The sequence below is a fragment of the Halichoerus grypus genome, chromosome 7, assembly GCF_964656455.1.
Source record: "Halichoerus grypus chromosome 7, mHalGry1.hap1.1, whole genome shotgun sequence".
NCBI lineage: Eukaryota > Metazoa > Chordata > Mammalia > Carnivora > Phocidae > Halichoerus > Halichoerus grypus.
The window spans coordinates 33,840,523-33,859,581 of NC_135718.1; the positions used below are offsets into that span (position 1 = coordinate 33,840,523).

Sequence of the window (19,059 nt, forward strand, 5' to 3'; positions counted from 1 at the left end):
TGATAAGCCTCCTGTCACATAAATCAAGGGAATAAAACCACAAATTACTAATATTGGGACTGACAAAGATGAATATTACTACAGGTCCTACAGACATTAAAAGGATGATAGGACAATATTATAAATAAGTTTATGCCAATAAATTCAACAACTCAGATAAAGTGGTCCAAGTCCTTGACAAAACATAAGATAAGAAAACTGACTCAAGAAGAAATGAAGTCTTAATAGCTCAACATCTGTAAAAGTAATGGCATTCATATCAAAATTTTGCCAGCTGGCTTTGCTAAGAATACAGCACTCTGTGCTTATTTCAAACTGAGTACTTTTTTCTTTCTCTGTTGGTATTTTTCTGTGATCTTCACTCTGAGAATCTGGTAGGGCTCCTGATGCTAAAATTCGTAAGAAGAGTGGTGGACTTCCTGTACCCCCCGGAATTTTTTTTTTATCTCTGAAGCCAGTATGCTCAATCACCTTTAAGTATTCCTATCAAGGTCCAGCAGTGGCTTCTGCTCTCAGTAAACTGTGATAGTCTCTATTTGCCTGTCTCTCCAATTCCAGGGGCAGCAGATTGCCCTATGACCTCATTTCTCCAATGGATCTAAAAAAGGTTTTTTAGGGACACCTGGGTTGCTTAATTGGTTAAGCATCTGCCTGTGGTTCAAGTCATGACCCCAGGGTCCTGGGATCGAGTCCCACATCGGGCTCCTTCCTCAGCAGGGAGCTTGCTTCTCCCTCTGCCTGCTGCTCCCTCTGCTTGTGCTCTCTCTTTCTGACAAATAAATTAAAAAAATCTTTTTTAAAAAAAGGTTTTTTATTTTCAGTTTGATTAGCTCTCTTGTTGTAAAGACAGGAGTGATTGCTTCAAAGCTCTTTACATGTGAGATCGGAAACTGTAAGTTCCTTATTTTTATTCTTTCTTTTTCCTTTTTATTAATTTGTAAAAGTTCTTTATATATTGTGGTTATGAGTCCTGTCAGAAAAAAATCTTGCATATGTTTTCTCCTTGCCTATCAATTTTCTTAAAAGTGTATTCTGATGAATAAAATTTTTTATTTGAGGTCCACAATTTCCAATTCTGCATAGTAGCTTTTTGTGATCCTTCTAAAAAATATTTTTCCTTACCCCAGGTAATGTGAAAATATCTTCCTACATTTTCTTATAAAAGTTCTAAGATTCTGGGTGGAGAACAAACACAAGACCCAACTATATGTTGTATAAAAGGAACCACTTTAAACATAACAGAGAGATTAAAAGTTAAGGGATGGAGAAAAATATACTATGCTAACACCAATCAAAAGCTGGAGTAGCTATTTTAATTTCAGATAAAGCAGACTTCAGAGCAAGGAAAGTTATGAGAGATAAAGAAAAGCATTATATAATGATAAAATAATTAATCTCTAAAAAGACATAACAATCCTTAATGTGTATGTGACTAATAACAGAGTATCAAAATATGTGAGGCAAAAACTGATAGAACAGCAAGGAAAACAGACAAATTCATTAATATAGTTGAAGACTTCAAAACTCCTCTAACAGTAATTGACAGATCCAGCAGGCAGAAATTCAGTTAAGAATATGGTTGAACTGGGGCGCCTGGGTGGCTCATTCATTAAGCGTCTGCCTTTGGCTCAGGTCATGAACCCACAGTTCTGAGATTGAGCCCCACGTCCGGCTACCTGCTCAGCGGGAAGCCTGTTTCTCCCTCTCCCACTCCCCCGGCTGTGTTTCCTTTCTTGCTGTGTCTCTGTCAAATAAATAAATAAAATCTTTAAAAAAAAAAAAAAAGAATATGGTTGAACTGAAGAGCGCCATCAATCAACTGGATTTAACTGACATTTATAGAATACTTTTCATCCAATAACAGAATATATATTCTTTTCAAGCTCATATAGAAAATTCACCAATATAGACCATATTCTGGGCTATAAAACACACATCAACAAATTTAAAAGAATAAAAATCATATAAAACTAACATCATACTTAATGATGAGAAACACAATGTTTTTCCCCACAAGATCAGAAACAGGCAAGGATGTTCCTCATCATCACTCTAATTTAATCATCATACTGATATTCATTGCTAATCCAATAAGACAAGAAAAAGAAATAAAAGGTAATCATACTGGGAAGAAAGAAAGAAAAGGCTTGTCTGCAGATGACATTATTATCTATGTAGAAAATCCCAAAGAATAGGGGCACCTGGGTGGCTCTGTCGTTAAGCGTCTGCCTTCGGCTCAGGTTGTGATCTCAGGGTCCTGAGATCAAGCCCCGCATCGGGCTCCCTGCTCAGTGGGAAGCCTGCTTCTCCCTTTCCCACTCCCCCTGCTTGTGTTCCCTCTCTCGCTGTGTCCCTCTCTGTCAAATAAATAAAAAAAATTTTAAAAAAAGAAAAGAAAATCCCAAAGAATCAACTAAAAAAACGCCCAGAACAGTAAATGATTATGGCAAGGTTGAAGAATACCAGGTTAACATACCAAAGTCAATCGCCTTTCTGTAAACCAGCAAGAAACAACTGGGATTTGAAATTAAAAACACGATACCATTTACTTTAGCACCAAAAAACAAATTATGTATAAATCTAACTAAATACATACAAGATCTATATGAAGAAAAGCACATAACTGATGAAAGAAATCAAAGAAAATCTAAGTAAATGGACAGATATTCCATATTCATGAATGGATTTCACAAAAATTAACTCATAATGGGTCACAGACATAAATGTAAAACACAAAACTCTAGAAATTAACATAGGAGAAAATCTAAATGACCTTGGGTTTGGCAATGAATTTTCAGAAACACCACCAAAGCATGATCTATGGGAAAAAACTAGTAAGCTGGACTTCGTTAAAATTAATAATTTTCTGTTCTAAAAAGACACTGTTAAGAGAATGAAAAGACAAGCCACAGAATGGGAGAAGATATTTTCAAAACATATAACTGATAAAGAACTAGTATATAAACTATACAAGAAACACTTAAAAGTCAGCAGTAAGAAAACCACCAACCAAATTTAAAAGCATACAAAATATCTGAAGAGATAGCTCATCAAAGAAGATATACAGATAGCAAATAAGCATATGAGAAAATGCTCAACATCACATGCCAACAGGGAATTGCAAATTAAAGTGAGATATTACCTACATCTATTAGAATGGCTAAAATCCAAAACGCTGACAATACCAAATCCTGGTGAGGGTGTGGAGCAACAGAATGTTCATTCATTATTATTGCTGAGAGTGTAAAATAGTAAAGCCACTTTGGAAGACAATTTGGCTGTTTGTTATAAAGCTAAATATAGTCTTTCCAGGGATGCCTGGGTGGCTCATTCGGTTACAGGTCTGCCTTCAGCTTGGGTCATGATCCCAGGGTCCTGGGATCGAGTCCTGTATTGGGCCCCTCACTCAGCAGCGAGCCTGCTTCTCCCTCTGCCTGCCCCTTCCCCTGCTTGTGCGTGCTCTCTCTCTCTCTCTCTGACAAATAAATAAAATCTTAAAAAGAAAAAAAAGCTAAATATAGTCTTTCTGTATGATCTAGCAACTGTACCACTAGGTATTTATCTAAATGAATTAAAAAGTTATTCCACACAAAAACCTGAACACAAATGTTTACAGCTGCATTATTCATAATTGCCAGAAATTAGAAGCAACCAAGATGTCCTTCAACAGGTGAATGGATAAATAAACTGTGGTACAACCATATAATGCAATATTATTCATCAATAAAAAGAAATGAGCTATCAAGCCACAAAAAGACATGGAGGAACCTTAAATGCATATTGCTAAGTGAACAAGCTAGTCTGAATATGACATATACTGTATGATCCCAACTACAGGACATTCTGAAAAAGGCAGAACTATAGAAACAGTAAAAAGGTCAGTGATTGGCAGTGGTTGGGGTGGGAGGGGAAGGGATGGGGAAAGAGACGAAGCACAAGGGATTTTTTAGGCAGTGAAGCTATTCTGTATGATACTGTCATGGTAGATATGACATTATGCATTTGTCAAAACCCTCTGTACAACACAAAAGAGTGAACCCTGCTGAAAACTCTGGAGTTAACAACATGTCAATACTGGTTCATGAACTGTAAGAAATGTATTACACTCATGCATGAAACTGTGAGGAGAGGAAGGTATATGGGAACTCTGTATTTTCTGCTCAATGTGTCTCTAAACCTAAAATTATAAGCAAAGGACTTGGACAGACATTTTACAAAAGAAAATACACAAATGACCAAATAGCAAATGAAAAGGCCCTCAACATCAGTCACCAGAGAAATGCAAATTGGAACCACCATTTTACATGTACCAAATGGTTCAACTAGAACAGAATGACAATACTGTATGTTGGCAAAGGATGTGTAGTATCTAAAATTCTCATTGCCAATGGGAGTATAAAATGGTACAACCATTTTGGAAAACTATTTAATGTTCTCTTATAAAAGGCAGCCTACATCTACACTATACCCCAGCAATTCTACTCCTACACATATATTAAAGAGAAATATAAACATCTGCCTACAGAAAGACTTGTCTGCTAATTTTATGACAGCCTTACTCATAATACCTCCAAACTGAAAACAACCCAAATACCCACCAACTGGTAAACAGATAAAAAACTTCTTAGAACTGAATACTACTCAGCAATGAAAAGAAACAAACAATTCGTATTCGCAATAACATAGATGAATCTCAAAACATTTGGAGTGAAAGATACTAGACAAGAAAAATAAATACATTCTATGATTCCATTTATATAAATTCTGAGAACATGTGATAGAAATCAGAATATGGTTATCTGTGGAGGGAAGGAGGAATCGACTGAGAAGGGGCATAAAGCGGTGATGGAAATGTTCTATATCTTGTTTGGGTGGTAATGATCAGAAGAGAGTATGAGAAAAGCTTTTGGGATAGAAATAATGTTCAAATCTTGATCTTGGTGGTTATAAAGGTGTATTCGCTTTTTAAACATTCATGGAGCTACAGACTTATGATTTGTGTATTTGGGTCTAAAAAATTGCTAAGCAAATAACTTAAAAAATAAAAAACTGCACCACAGAGTAAATATTTTACAACACATTTGACAGAAAAGGGGCCAATTCCTGAAATAAGCAAAGATTTTAAGCCTGTTTCAGACATGTTAACTTGAGATAGTGGAATGTCCATGTGAAAAGATTCAACAAGAATCAGAGATGTCAAAACCAAGCTTGAGATTCGAGATTCAGATTTGGGAATCAGTGGAATATAAATCCAGATATTTTAACAAATGTGAAGTGATATTAACTAACAAAAAACATTTTTTTTTTTACATTTTACAAGTCAAACCAAATATACCTGTGGGCCAGTTTGATTCTGTGGGTTGCTAATTTGCAACCTCTAATGATCACCAGGAATAACATCTGCCCATGCCCTTCATTTTATTACCCCATATGAATATTTATCTTAACAAAAATATGGCAGAGCACCAGAAGTGGGGTCCTAAGTATTTAGTGCGATGGCAGCCTGAACATGCTTTTTAACCTTGACTCCTTGAAACTCCAATAAAATAACATGAGATTTTTCTTTAAAAGCATAAGCCTACACAGATGAAGAGAAAAGGAGAAGAGAGAACAGTAAAATTAAAATTTTAGAATGTTGAAAGCTGACGGATATGTGGTAAAAAAAAAAAACAAAAACTCAGCAGATCTGAGAAAACTGAATTCTAAGTCAATAGTTGAGAAACCAAGAATAAACTTATTTATTCTCTAGAATATCTAAAATGTCAAAAATTGATAGGAATCCCACTACTTATGGAAATGAGAGTGAAAGGAGGGCTAAAGTAAGGAATATTGGTTGATAATCTTTTTAAGCAGCAAACTCCACTCCAGTCATCTGAGCAACAATCATTCCCCATTTTGGCAAAATACTAAAGAGACTAAAACAGATAATCTCTGAATAGGGTGGGGAGACCACCCAAGGTTGAAGGCAATAGTACTGATCTAAAAACAAGAGGATTAGTAGAGCCTAAATATATACTAAATGCCCTCTTCCCCAACTCAGATCCCAGAATGCTGGCAGTCAGGTCTTTACCTTCCAGACAGGAGACGGGAGACAGGAGAAGTCTCCTCTAGGGAATCTGAGCAGCCCCAGAAGAAATACCTCCAGGTATTAACACCAAAGCCTCACCAACTAAACAGCCCAGCTAGATAAACTCACAATCAACAAGTCCCACCCACATACCTAGAGCTTCCAATCGGCGTCTTATGTCCACTACCACTTAAATATGAGTAGTCAACCAAGGAATTACCTGACATCTGAGAAACACCCCTACCAACAAAGTCAGAGAGTAAAAATAAATAAATAAATAAATAAATAAAAACTGGGGGGAAAACTTAGTGCAAACAAACTATATGCAAGGAGATACATAAATACATACATCTAAAATCTCACAGAGGTGAAGACAAAATACTGTTAACAGTAAATCAAGAACAGTTACCTTAAAAAAAAAAGAAAATGAAGGAAAAGAAATATTTGGAGATCAAAAAAGTTCTTAGAAATTAAAAATCGGAGAGCAGAAATGAAATAAAATCAGCATTATTTTAGGAAGATAAAAATAAAGAAATATCCTAGAAGCAGAGCAAGGAGTCAAAAAAATAAAAATTGTTAAAGAGAAAAGAAAATCAGAGGACCAGTCTAGAAGATTAAACATCACTATCTGTACTGGAATCAAGCAAACAGAAATAAATAAATAATTCAAAAAAATTTCCTAGATCTTAAAGACATTATCAGATCAAAGAACAGTTTCCAGATTAAATTCCAGACAGGTTCACCAAGTACCCAACACAATGGAAGTAAACAGGCCCATATCAAAGCACATCATCAGGAAATTACAGACCACACAAGAAAAGATTCTAAAACAGAAAAAAAGGTAGGTTACAAACTAAAGATGAGAAATTAGAATGGCTTCAAACTTCTCAATTACAACCCTGGAAGGCTAGAGGGCATGAGAGAAGTGTCTGGGGTGGGGGTTATTAGTAAGCCCACCTGGCAAACAGGTCTGTTTCTAAATACCATTACTAAAAGGAGCTAGGGTACCTTGGAAAATGGCTATTTCTAGGTCTAGGGCAAGAAAAGTACAATGTGAGCGTGGAACATATTATTGTGTGATAACCAAGAAAGTACTCAATGACAAATGAGGACACAGAAATTGGCTTGAGGGGTTCCCCTAACCAAATGTAGTACAATTTGAGCATAAAAAAGAATAATGAAAACAAACAGATAACACACTTATTAAAAAAAAAAAAATCCATGAATCTATAGTGATAATCAGAAAAAGAAGATAAAAAGAAAAGGGAAACAAAAAGGAAGAGCTTAAAAAAAGAAAAGCTCTTCTTTATATTAAGAAAGACAGCTAATAAATGTCAAAGGAACGATAGAATTATAAATTCACCATTTTGTAACCCCAAATATAATAGCTGATTAAAGCAAGAGGGGCACCTGGCTGGCTCAGTCAGAGGAGCATGTGACTCTTGATCTTGGGGTTATGAGATCGAGCCCCACTTTGGGTATGGAGATTACTTAAAAATAAAAAAAATTTAAAATCTAAAGCAAGAATCCTAAAACCAATGAGGGAAAGGTTGTTAAGGAAATAGGACTCAAAATATCACCCCACAGATTATTTAGTAATTGCAAAGAGAAAAAGATACTTTTTCAAGTGATCTGGTAGACATCCTCTTAATCAAATGATCAAATTTAGCATAACCTAGAGACAATCTAACAGTATATGCCTTTTGATTTCATACAGTGATACAATATCATTTACGTCATACTCATACCAAAAACAGTTCATCTGAATCTAATCATGAGAAAATAATTAAATAAATACAAAATGTCCTGGTCGACAAGACAACTGACCTGGACCCTTTCATGAAAAACAAAGAAAGGCAGGAAGACTGTTCTAGATTAAAGGGACAAAAAAGTACATATCAACCAATGTTTCAGGGAGGAAATGAAGATACAAGACATCTGGGGCATAAATGGGGAAATCTGAATATAAATATCAGATGTTACTGAAAAAATATATAATGCTCCAAACTGGAAAATAGTGAAGAAACATTAAAAGTTAGTTATTTAAAGACATAAATGTAAATCCAAAAATAATGCCTTAAAGGAGGTAAAAGTTTTTGCCCTTAGCAAGAAGGAATGATGAATGGCAAGCAGGGACGATGATGCCTGTTTTTCTGCAATAAATACATAGAACTATATTATCTAGATCTTTAAAATATAAGGATGTACAACTTTGGTAGAGAAAGAGAATATATATATATACACATACATACATATATATACATAAATAAAAGACTTTCAGGATAGTTTATGGTTCGTGTATTAAGAAGGAGAAAATAACTACTAATTAGTACGAATTGGTAAACGCCAATAAAATTCAATGTTTAGCACTATAAAGCAGGACATACACAGATCTTTGAGTATAGATTTGTACATAATGTACTGTGATAATTAAGCAATTATTAATAAACTAAGAGGAAATCATTATTTCCCTATTCCAAATGTAGAATATTCTCATTTATTCTGATTTTTCTATATTACTTTAAAATTGTTCATCTTTAAAACATTTTAAACATTACATCTAATGATAATCAATAAACTACTTCAAATGATTTTCCATTTGTCATGTGTTCATTTGTGTTATAAAACAGAACATGATCTACAGTAGCTCAGATTCTCAAAATTTAACTACCCATACTGCTTTCACTGTGGTCCCACTATACACACTTAGCCTTTGATTATAAGCAATGTTCACATGGAAGCTAATCAATATTTTTTCATTCCTGTTAAGTTGTCTATTTGTCCTTCAACAATATCATCAATCTTTGATTTCACTTATAAAGGACAAGGATCCACAAATAAACGGCTAAGAATTGCTTTATTAGATGATTCTGATGGGCAAACTGCATGAAAAAAGAATAAAGGTAGAAAGCAAAACTTCACATGACTCATTATAATTTATAGTAAGTTTATCCATGCTTTCTTTAATAGAAAAATAAAAGATTCTTATTAAAAACAGGAAAGAAACCAACTCACCTTTTTGCACTCATCTGTTCTTTTAGCTTACTGTACATTTCCAGCACTGCATTAAAAAATATAACTTATTTTAGCTTTCAAAATGAGAAAAAAATTTAGATGAAAAAATTAAAGCAGGAAAGAACCTATTATAAATTCATTAATTTTCTCTATACTTTAATTCAGGCTTATATTTTCAAATAAAATTTTATACATCGAGTAAATAAAAACATTTTAATGTCCTCACAGATTGAACATTACATTATATATATGAAGACATTATCTGGAATTTGGAACACTTTCATATGCTGATACCTATAATTGAAACATTAACCTACTAACAATTAATCATATTCAGAAACTTAATAATATCTCTTCCCTGTAGTGGAATTGAAGTTTGGACTTTAGTTATTCAAGAGTTGAGTAAGAGTTTAGTTATTCAAAGTTGAGTGAGATCGATTAATTTTGATTCAATATATCAAATAAAATACATATACCCAAAATATACCAAACACAACTGTGTTATAGCTCACTAAATAAAATTTTACACCAAACAGACAAAGAAAAAAAAAAAACCTCAAAAGTTTACAGAGATTAAATTATAATAAAACCATAAATAAACATAACAAAGCAACTTCGTTTTATCATTTGTATTATAGACTCAGAAATGCAATTATTCAATAGAATTGTTACAACCTTCAGCAAGATGACACACTGCCACCAAAAAGGTTTTAATGCAACTATGTAGATTACTATTCATCCTTAGGAGAATTTCAAAGTATAAAGTGAGTAAATTATCATTGGCTCATCAAGCCAGCTCATATTTTCACAGATCGGAGAGACAGACAACACTTGTTTCCAGACTGTCTATTTTGGCTACTTCCCAGGGGTCTTCAAGTTTACAGAAGATATTTAGTTCACTTGTCTGAAAACCATAAAGCTACAATGGTGGCAATAGTGAACTACCCTAACCCTGTGAACCCTATGTGTATCCCTATCACAGCCCCTATATTGTAATGCAGTATTTCTCGCATTTTCCAACCAAAGCATTAGAGTAAACACATAACCTGGGAAAAAGCCTAAAACTGCTGCTTAAGTATAAACTTTCTTTAAAGTCTCCAGTTTTACCTCAATAATTTATGTAACTTTCATATCTATCTTATTTCCATATAAAAGTAATGCTCTCCTCAAAAATAATCAAGTAAAACTAATGTACCAGGAAAATGCATTGTTTACCCTATGACTTTTTTTTTGTTTTTTTTAATTTTATTATGTTATGTTAATCACCATACATTACATCATTAGTTTTTGATGTTACCCTATGACTTCTTATATCTTCTCATACCCCTTCTAATCCAAGGAAGAGTTAGGCAATTATACAATAATAAATAGCTCATTTATCTTTATTCACATTAAATTGTAGGATCCTTCAGAGCTTGGACTGTGTCATTTTCAACTTTATATTTCCAATATCTACCATAATGGCTGACAGAAAAAAGTATTTCCAAGTGGATAATTTGATAGAAGGCTAGATGGAGGAAAGGAAGCAGTTCTTAATGTGGCTATTAGGAACACAGTGTTTACATGAACTCAGATTGCCTGTCCAGCCTTGAAAGCAAAGACAGTAGCAGTAACAAAGTCTAACCTCTACTTCCCTTTATTTCTCTATTCCAACCCCGCCCCCCAGGGGAATAAGCTGAATTCAGCTCTTTCTCATTCCACCAGTCACCAATTTTTTAGGCTTATTACCATTCAGGGACAAAGCGATCAAACTTAGAGACTGTCTTCATGGCTACTTCAGTGTAACTGATGGTGGCAAAGAGGTATTATTAAACATTACTATAAGAAAGTAGGTTTCTCAACCTTGAAACATAATAAGCAGACATTTTATTTACTCAAAGTTAATGTGCAAATATCCAGGGACCAGAGATAAAACTGAATAGAATTTCAGTGATTCTAAAAAAAGAAAAGAAAAGTTATTCTCACAAAGTCAGAAAACAATGTTTTTTAGTTAATAAAATCTGCTGACAATTTTAACATACAATTTGTGTTCTAAGCTAAATTTACATTATATAAATATTATACAAAGCATCTCATTCTATTCCCCTGGACATGGAGGTTCAGGGTCCTTCCTAAAAAAATAAATTTAAAAAATCGGACACTAAGATGGATTCAGCTTACTATATGAAGAAAAAGATGACATACGTTTTGGCTTCCTTTTGTTTGAACAGGATACATAAAGGGAAAGAAAATATTGGTGAGTTTCTTCAGAATTTATTTGATGTCCCAGTAATATCTTAGCCATAAGAGAGAGATCAAAAACTCAGAAACCAAAAAAGTCAGTTTTTCCAAAATACAGGAGTAAGGCAAGACCAAAGAAGGGAAAAGACCTAGCACTTTAGGATGTTTTTTTACTTTATCAGCAAAACGAGACTCTGAGCAAAGCAAAACCAACCTGCTTAAATGACAAACAGAAAACAGTGGAAAACTAGAGGTAAAAAATTAGGCAAATTAGGAAAAGGTAAGGAAATGTAATCAAAAGACACTCCCCTCCATGGGAAAGTATTCTGAGGAAAAACAAAAAAGCAGTAAGAGGGGGGTGAGGGACAAAGGACAAACTAGGCAGGAAGGAAATGGGAGAGGTACAGGTTGTTCTAGGAACCTGATGTGACAGATCATCAAACAAAACTTTATAAGATAAGAAAACCATGAAAATTCAAGGGCTAAATAGATAAGAAAGATAACCATGAGCTTTTGGGGGCAATCACCAAATAATCTATAATTTGCATAATGAATAATGACCATATGCTATCATTAAATTATAATTTTACCAAGCCAAGCATTAAATTATAGACAAGTTTAACTCACCTGGAAGGCACAACTGCAATTTTTCTACTACCGTTGTAATGTTCCTCTGCTGAATTCTACATCGAATAATATCTTCTGTTTGGACTATCACCTTAGAAAAGAAGAAATGTTCATATTTTTAAGCAAACAGTTAAACTGCATCCACATATTAAGTATGCAAGAAATGTATTGTATTCTCACCTCCTTTCCAGCATCTTGAAATCTTCGGTTGGTTTCAGTAACTTGCACCTTAAAAATAATTTCACCTTAATTAGACAAATATGCATAAAACTGCCCTGATATAACTGCTCACCCTTGTAATCAGATCATGCTTCATGAGAAACTTAGAACAAAGAAATGCAAATTCAAATTAACTCTACAGCTTGAACTTGAACTCTTGATTGAAAAGGGCTTTTGTTAACTTCAATTACTTATGACAGTTCTTTTTAACAGATTCTGTGGCAAACTTCTCAAATTTAATCTAGATTTTTGAACTTTACTTGCTTCTCTAAGTCTGTCAAACAATTCAAATCACTGACCCAATTGACCACTGGTCCCTTTTTGATAACTTCAATGAGGTCTATGTGCCATTCATTGTCTGTACGAAATAGTGATTGCATTTTATGGTAATTAAACATTCATACTTTGCTGAATGCAAACACTGGGTGGTTGATTAACATCAAACACGGAAATTTCAATCCACAGCAACATTTTAATGCTGCAGGTGCAGACAAAGCTCAACCTCAAATTTTCCCACATATTAAGTGACTCATTAGGTCATCATAGTAAGGAAGCACATTCTAGTTTATTAAAAATCTCATTAATTTCTGAACAAAGATGCTCAGTGACCTCATTGATGCTGTATTTGGTCTCTTGTTATCTGAATATCCTTTATATAATGGTTTTCTAATCATAACCTTTAGTGAACCAGGGTCATTTTATCTGCTAAATTCTCCAAATGTAAAGAAAGATAAATAGGCCAATTCTTATAACTAAATACTTTGTATTCTGACTGAACAAATCCAGGTCTCATTTAATAAATATTTTTGCTGTGTGGCAGAAAATACAGACCAACTTTCTTTTAAAAAATTGTGCTTTGTTATTAAACTAAAAAAAAGTTTCAATATTATTAAATAATTTTGAAAACACAAGCACTTATAGTTTTTTTTTTAATTTTTAGAGAATAGCTTTTTATCATTATTGTACTAATTGCAATTTTTAAAATTCTAAAACTGCAAATGAGGCCTTCCTTTGTATGAATTTTTTTAGTTCATTTCCCTGCATGGAAAGAAATCCTGTTAAGTCAATGCATTACTTGTTTTACAAAAAAGAGATTACTTCTGTCATTAGCATGACAACTATGTTACTAGAGCTAAAGAGCATTTCCAAATATACACACTAATTCACTTCTTGAAAATAGTACATTTAATAATGATTTGTACATATGCACTACAAACTAATACTTGACTAAGAAGAGCAAAAATAAAGAGAATTTTAAAATATTTCTTACCTTCAGTTTTTCTGCATCAGTCCTTACTTTAAGGAGCTCTGTAATAGCATCTACAAAACCCTGATGATGAAAATTACACATCTTTTCAATTTCCTTGTCATGATTACGGATACAAGCATCTAACTTTTCCATAAACTTCTTGTGTGCATTTGGTTGGTCATCATACACAGACCTGAATGTACACAAAAAAGAAAACTAACATTAACTTCCCAGTTCACCAAAATTTATTCTTTATTAAGCCCCTTCTTTGCAACGGCTAATAATTTTTTGTTGCTTTGTAATCAGTATATTAAGGAGACATTCATACATTTCAAGAATTACTTAATTCTGATACCCAGATTTAAGTCTGTGAATATGACTTTTAAATATAAAGCTATTCATCATAATATGATATAGTACCAACATTAAATTACAGTTACTTCAGAGCATAAGTTAAATGGTTTAAAGTAAGCAAGCCTGTAACACACCTAAAAAACACCTTCCTATCTCTTACATGCAAATTACTTCTCCAGTGTAAAGGTCACTTCACTCTAAATTACCCTGCTCCCAAAGTCACTATTCTGAAGCTTATCATGGTCCAAAGAGAAGGGGAAAAAATGTAACTGGGACTGATATATTAAAAAAAAAAAAAAAGATGGCAGGGCAGAAGGGAGTGCAATTCTACAAGTGCGAGCCCTCAAGCAGCAGCATATTATGATAAACCTTTTCTTTAGAAAGGTATCATTTCCAACACTGATACCATAGGCCAAATTACATAGCTTGTCATCTTCAAGTAATAGCTGAGGCAACAGAATAAATGCAGAGGCATCACAATGAATCCCACTTAATATAACTAGGGATCAACACTTCTCTACAAATTAAGTTCTTTGATTGCCAGTTGAATACAAGTTTTAACTTCATAGCAACAGCTGATAATCTTTTTTTTTAAAGATTTATTTATTTATTTCAGAGAGCGAGAGCACAAATGGTGGGGGGAGAGGGAGAGAGAGAATCTCAGACTCCACGCTGAGCGCTGAGGCTGATGCAAGCCTCGATCTCACAACCTGAGCTGAAACTAAGAGTTGGACGCTTAACTGAGTGTATTAGCCAGGCGCCCGCAAGGGCTGAAAATCTTAAAATAAAACTGGATTGATAGTACTGTCATTAGTAGAAATCATTTGTATGAAAAATGATTTAATTTCTTTTTGAACATGTTATTATTAAATGAGCCACAAACCCTCTAGATACCTGGAAACTGTCTAGATATCAGGAAATAAAGGTCTGAGGCTCAGGACATGAGTCTTTAACATACTAGTGCTCAAAAAAGAATCACTGAGTGAATGATTATAAAGAATGATGAACAAAATCCTGATTTCTTCAGTACTTACTGTGTCAGGACATGTTCTAAGTGCATTTTATATATTAATTTTTTAATCCTCACAATAAGCCTATAAAGTAGGTATTATTATTACCCTTGCTTTACAGATGGTTACAGATTATGTAACTGCTATAAATTCCACACTAGCAAGGGACAGATGAGATATGAATCCTGGTAGTCTGGCTCCAGAGTTCATATTCTCAAGCGCGAGGCCATACTGCAGTCACCACAATGTTCTCTAAATATGGTGTACACATTTCTACTGTATCTCAGCTCATGCTATCTCCACATAGGGGGCATTACCCTCCCTGCCAACCACCATTCAGAAAAGGTTTGACCTTGCCCAAAGAAAGGTTTGGCCCTTGCCCCCAGCTCCTGGGAGGTAAGCCTTGGGAATGTTCTACCTGATTGTTGTCTTTGTTTACTTGGAGGCCTTGGGCAATGCCAAATAATCTAAGTTAGCAATGTGCTTTCCATGTGATTTACAGTGGATGGGGGCCCTCGGCCACCTTATAGCAGCTCCAGAGAGTCTACAGACTAAGGGTAAGCAACTCATGACAGTCAGCCATATCTATGTGACCAACCCCCAGGAAAAACCCTGGACACCATGGCTTAGGCGAGTTACCCTGGTTGGCAATACTCCATGACTGTTGCCACACATCATTGCTGGGAGAAGTAAGTGCTGTCTACATGACCACCGGGAAAGGACTACTGGAAGACCCTGCTTTGAACTCTCCTAGACCCTGCCTTATATGCCTTTTCCTAATGTTAATTTTAATCCATATTCTTTTGCTGTAACAAACAGCAACTGTGAATATAACAGCTTTCTAAATTCTGAACTTGATGGTAGTAAATTCTGAACTTGATGGTAGTCTTGGGGGCCTCCCAAAAATGTGCCACCCCCAATCTGTTGCCCATTGTTTGAGATTTAGTTCAATTCCCATTTCCTCCAACAGGACTCTGTCAATCATTTCCATACCAAGTAATCTCTTCATAAGCAGAATAGGTAAATTCACAGTCCTTTCCACTCATTGTGACACGTAATCATATATTATACTTTGCACTGTAATTTAAACCTTTCAAATATGTCCTATATTTTGTTTCTTCATATCAACCATAAGCTTCTTGAGGGCAGCCTCCATGTTACAGGTTTTTAATGAGTACCTATTATAATACCAGAGACAGCGATATTGGATAGCAATTATTAAAAATGTGGGCCTTTAAGAGCTGAGCTAGAACTAGGCTCTGATCTTGGACATCTTCTCTTTTCTACCTGTACTACTCTCTCAATCTCATCCAGATTTGGAGTTTTATATTCCATAAGAACACTGACACCTCCCAAATTTATGTTTCCAGTCCCAACTCTCCCCTGAACTTCAAACTCATATATTTCTCCAACTGGGTATCTGATAAGCATCTCAAATATGTCCAAAATGATTTCTTACCTTCTTCTTCAAACCTGCTCCTCTCACAGTCTTCCTCCATCTCAGTAAACCCCATTCTTCTAGGTGCTCCAGTAAAAAACCTTGAAATCACCCATGACAGTTCACTTTCTCTCACTCTCCCCACCAAAATAACCCAGCAAATCCAACCACATCTTACAACCTCTACTGGTGCCACCCTGGACTAAGTCACCATCATCTTGCCTAGAATGTTACCAACTGCTTTCTAATCAGTCTCCTTGATTTCACCCCTGCTTCCCTTCAGTCTGTTCTCAACACAGTAGACAGAATGATCCCATTAAAAGATAAATCAGATCCCACGTCTCTCTTCTGCTCCAAACCCTATTTCTCAGCAGCCCATAAATCCCTATATAATTTTGCCCCATATTATCTCACTGACCTCACTTCCTAATACTCTCCACTTTACTTATTCTATGCCAGCAACACTGGCCTCCTTATGGTTCCTGAAACACACCAAGCACTTTCCTGCCTATGCTTTACACATGCTATTTCCTCTACCTCAATCACACTTCGTACACGTGGAATGCCTCCCTTCAGGTCTTTTATCCCCTTCTTGATGAGGCCCTTTCTGACTACAATATCTATACTATAAACACACACACACACACACACACACATACACAATTCCCTTCCCTGCTTTTTTCTTAACAAAGGAGTTTACTTTATCACATCACTCTTATCACTGTAGAATAAACTCAAATATACTCTCTATTTCACACTTTTATTTATTTTGCCTTTGCCCACTGGAATGTAAGTTGTCTGTTTTGTTCCCCCACTGAATGCTCAGACCCAGAAGAGTACTTATCACATAGCAGACGCTTTATAAATAATTGATGAATAATTGGAAGGATGAATGGATGGATAGGTAGATGGAATCAGAAAAGACACTAACTGTTCAACCTCAGATAAGCCACTTGACTTCTCTAAATCTCAACTCCCTCAACAATAAAATAGGGATTAAAAAAACAGTATCTAGGGGCGCCTGGGTAGCTCAACCGGTTAAGCGTCTGCCTTCAGCTCAGGTCATGATCCCAGGGTCCTGGGATCGAGCCCTGCATCGGACTCCCTGCTCAGCGGGAAGCCTGCTTCTCCCTCTCCCTCTGCTGCTCCCCCTGCTTGTGCTCTCCCTCTCTCTCTCTGTCAAACAAACAAAATCTTTTAAAAACAAACAAAACAAACAAAAAAACCAGTATCTACACCACAATGTTTTAAGGATTAAATTAGTAAACAAATAAAAAATTCCTAGCAATAGCTGACATATGGTAAGTGCTCAATATACATTAGCTACTAGCATACTATGTACATAAAAGACAACCAAATCCTTATTAAATGAGTGAATTGGCTGCTGAATAAGTAGTGGCCACAAATATCAAATATGGCTAATACTCCATGGTAAAGGAGTTATGGGGCCTTTTGCATTTTTTTACATCTAATGTTTCATTTATTTCTTATACTACACCAGAGAAAATATCACTGCCCTCTTTTCACAAGTGAGGAAGTAGGCATGGAAATAATAAATGGCTTGCTCAGTGTAGTCTAGTTAGAGAGGAAATGAGGCAGTACTAGAATTCCCAAAGTACTTTTGTGCTTCCCTTGTGCTTTTCCTATAATTAATACGTTTAATAAGAATTCCTAATTAAACAAACATTCTGAAGGAAAATCCACATGCAAGAGAAAGTTTATCTGACACTGGTGTGCTATAAACAAATTTTTATTTCATAACTATGAATACGTATTGAAGTAATATACATACACATGCATTCCTAAAATTTTTTTTTACCTATCTTAATACAAGTTTGAAATGTATCTGGCTCTTAAAAAACCAGGTAGTGAACAGAACATACCAAAAGAATCGCCTACTCTTTTTTTCTGTCACAGCTGTAGCACTGTAGCAGAAATCTAAGAGATATTTCAGGACTGCCCTACTACAACGTCCCTCCAAAGAGGGTCCAACTCTTGTCAGTGCAAAAGCAACACTGTTTTCTCTTTTAAAAGTAGTAATAATATATAAACAAAGAAGAAAAACAATAATTTTTTCCAAAAGTCTATTTTATTCTAGAAAGTTCTTAAAGTCCATCTTTCAGTGTGTCTTTCTAATTTATTCTCCAGAGTTTTAAAAACAAAACTACTCCTATTTTATAGTAATTCAAGACACTGCCAATGCATCTAGTATAGCATCACAGGTGAATGCCTCTTTTTCAACTGATGTGATTAGTATGAAGAAAAGTAGTATCAGAACATATGCAATACTCACCCCCATTAATAGAAAACCAAAGCCTGAAATGGGTGAACTATTTATATCCCATGCCTTCTGCTGTTAAAATAGAACTGCAAGGCCCAATAAAAATGACATTAAGGAATCAGTACTGTGAATGATGCACCTATTACTACTACGTCTTAGTCTCCCGATAACCACTCGCTGTTACAGACACAAGTACAAGCTGCAGCCCAAGCTGATATAACCGTGTCATCCATAATCCATATCAATGAGATCATTCTGAGCAGAGTGCACAGAAATAAAGAAGGAGAGATGAGGAAACATTCTAAACCACAGGAATTAATTGCATTTTTTAAAATGTACTGAAGGCTCAAGCAAGTGCCAGAATCCAAAATTCATCACAAGATAGAATCTGGCCCTGAAAAGGACCCTAGGAAGTTCCTAGGTCTGACTTTCTCAGCACAAATCTAAGAGCCAGACACAAGCACTCAAAATGGAATTAATCAATACATGTAGTTGATTTAACCCTCTACCCACTCTGATGAAAAGTAATATTAGAAATAACTAGTCTGAAAATTTGCTAATAAAGCCAACAATAAATAG

At 35.0% G+C, this 19,059-nt stretch overlaps 1 protein-coding gene across 2 annotated transcripts in view; it reads right to left on the reverse strand.

Annotated features, from left to right (window-relative positions):
* EXOC6 (exocyst complex component 6) overlaps positions 1 to 19,059 on the reverse strand; it is a 211,605-nt gene that overhangs the window by 164,303 nt on the left and 28,243 nt on the right. For both annotated transcript variants that reach the window (XM_078077357.1, XM_078077356.1), the window contains exons 2-5: positions 13,419 to 13,590; positions 12,110 to 12,157; positions 11,930 to 12,020; positions 9,083 to 9,128 (exon numbers count right to left, since the gene is read on the reverse strand). In XM_078077357.1, the coding sequence (XP_077933483.1) occupies positions 9,083 to 9,128; positions 11,930 to 12,020; positions 12,110 to 12,157; positions 13,419 to 13,590 (357 nt within the window). The remainder of the gene's footprint in view (positions 1 to 9,082; positions 9,129 to 11,929; positions 12,021 to 12,109; positions 12,158 to 13,418; positions 13,591 to 19,059) is intronic.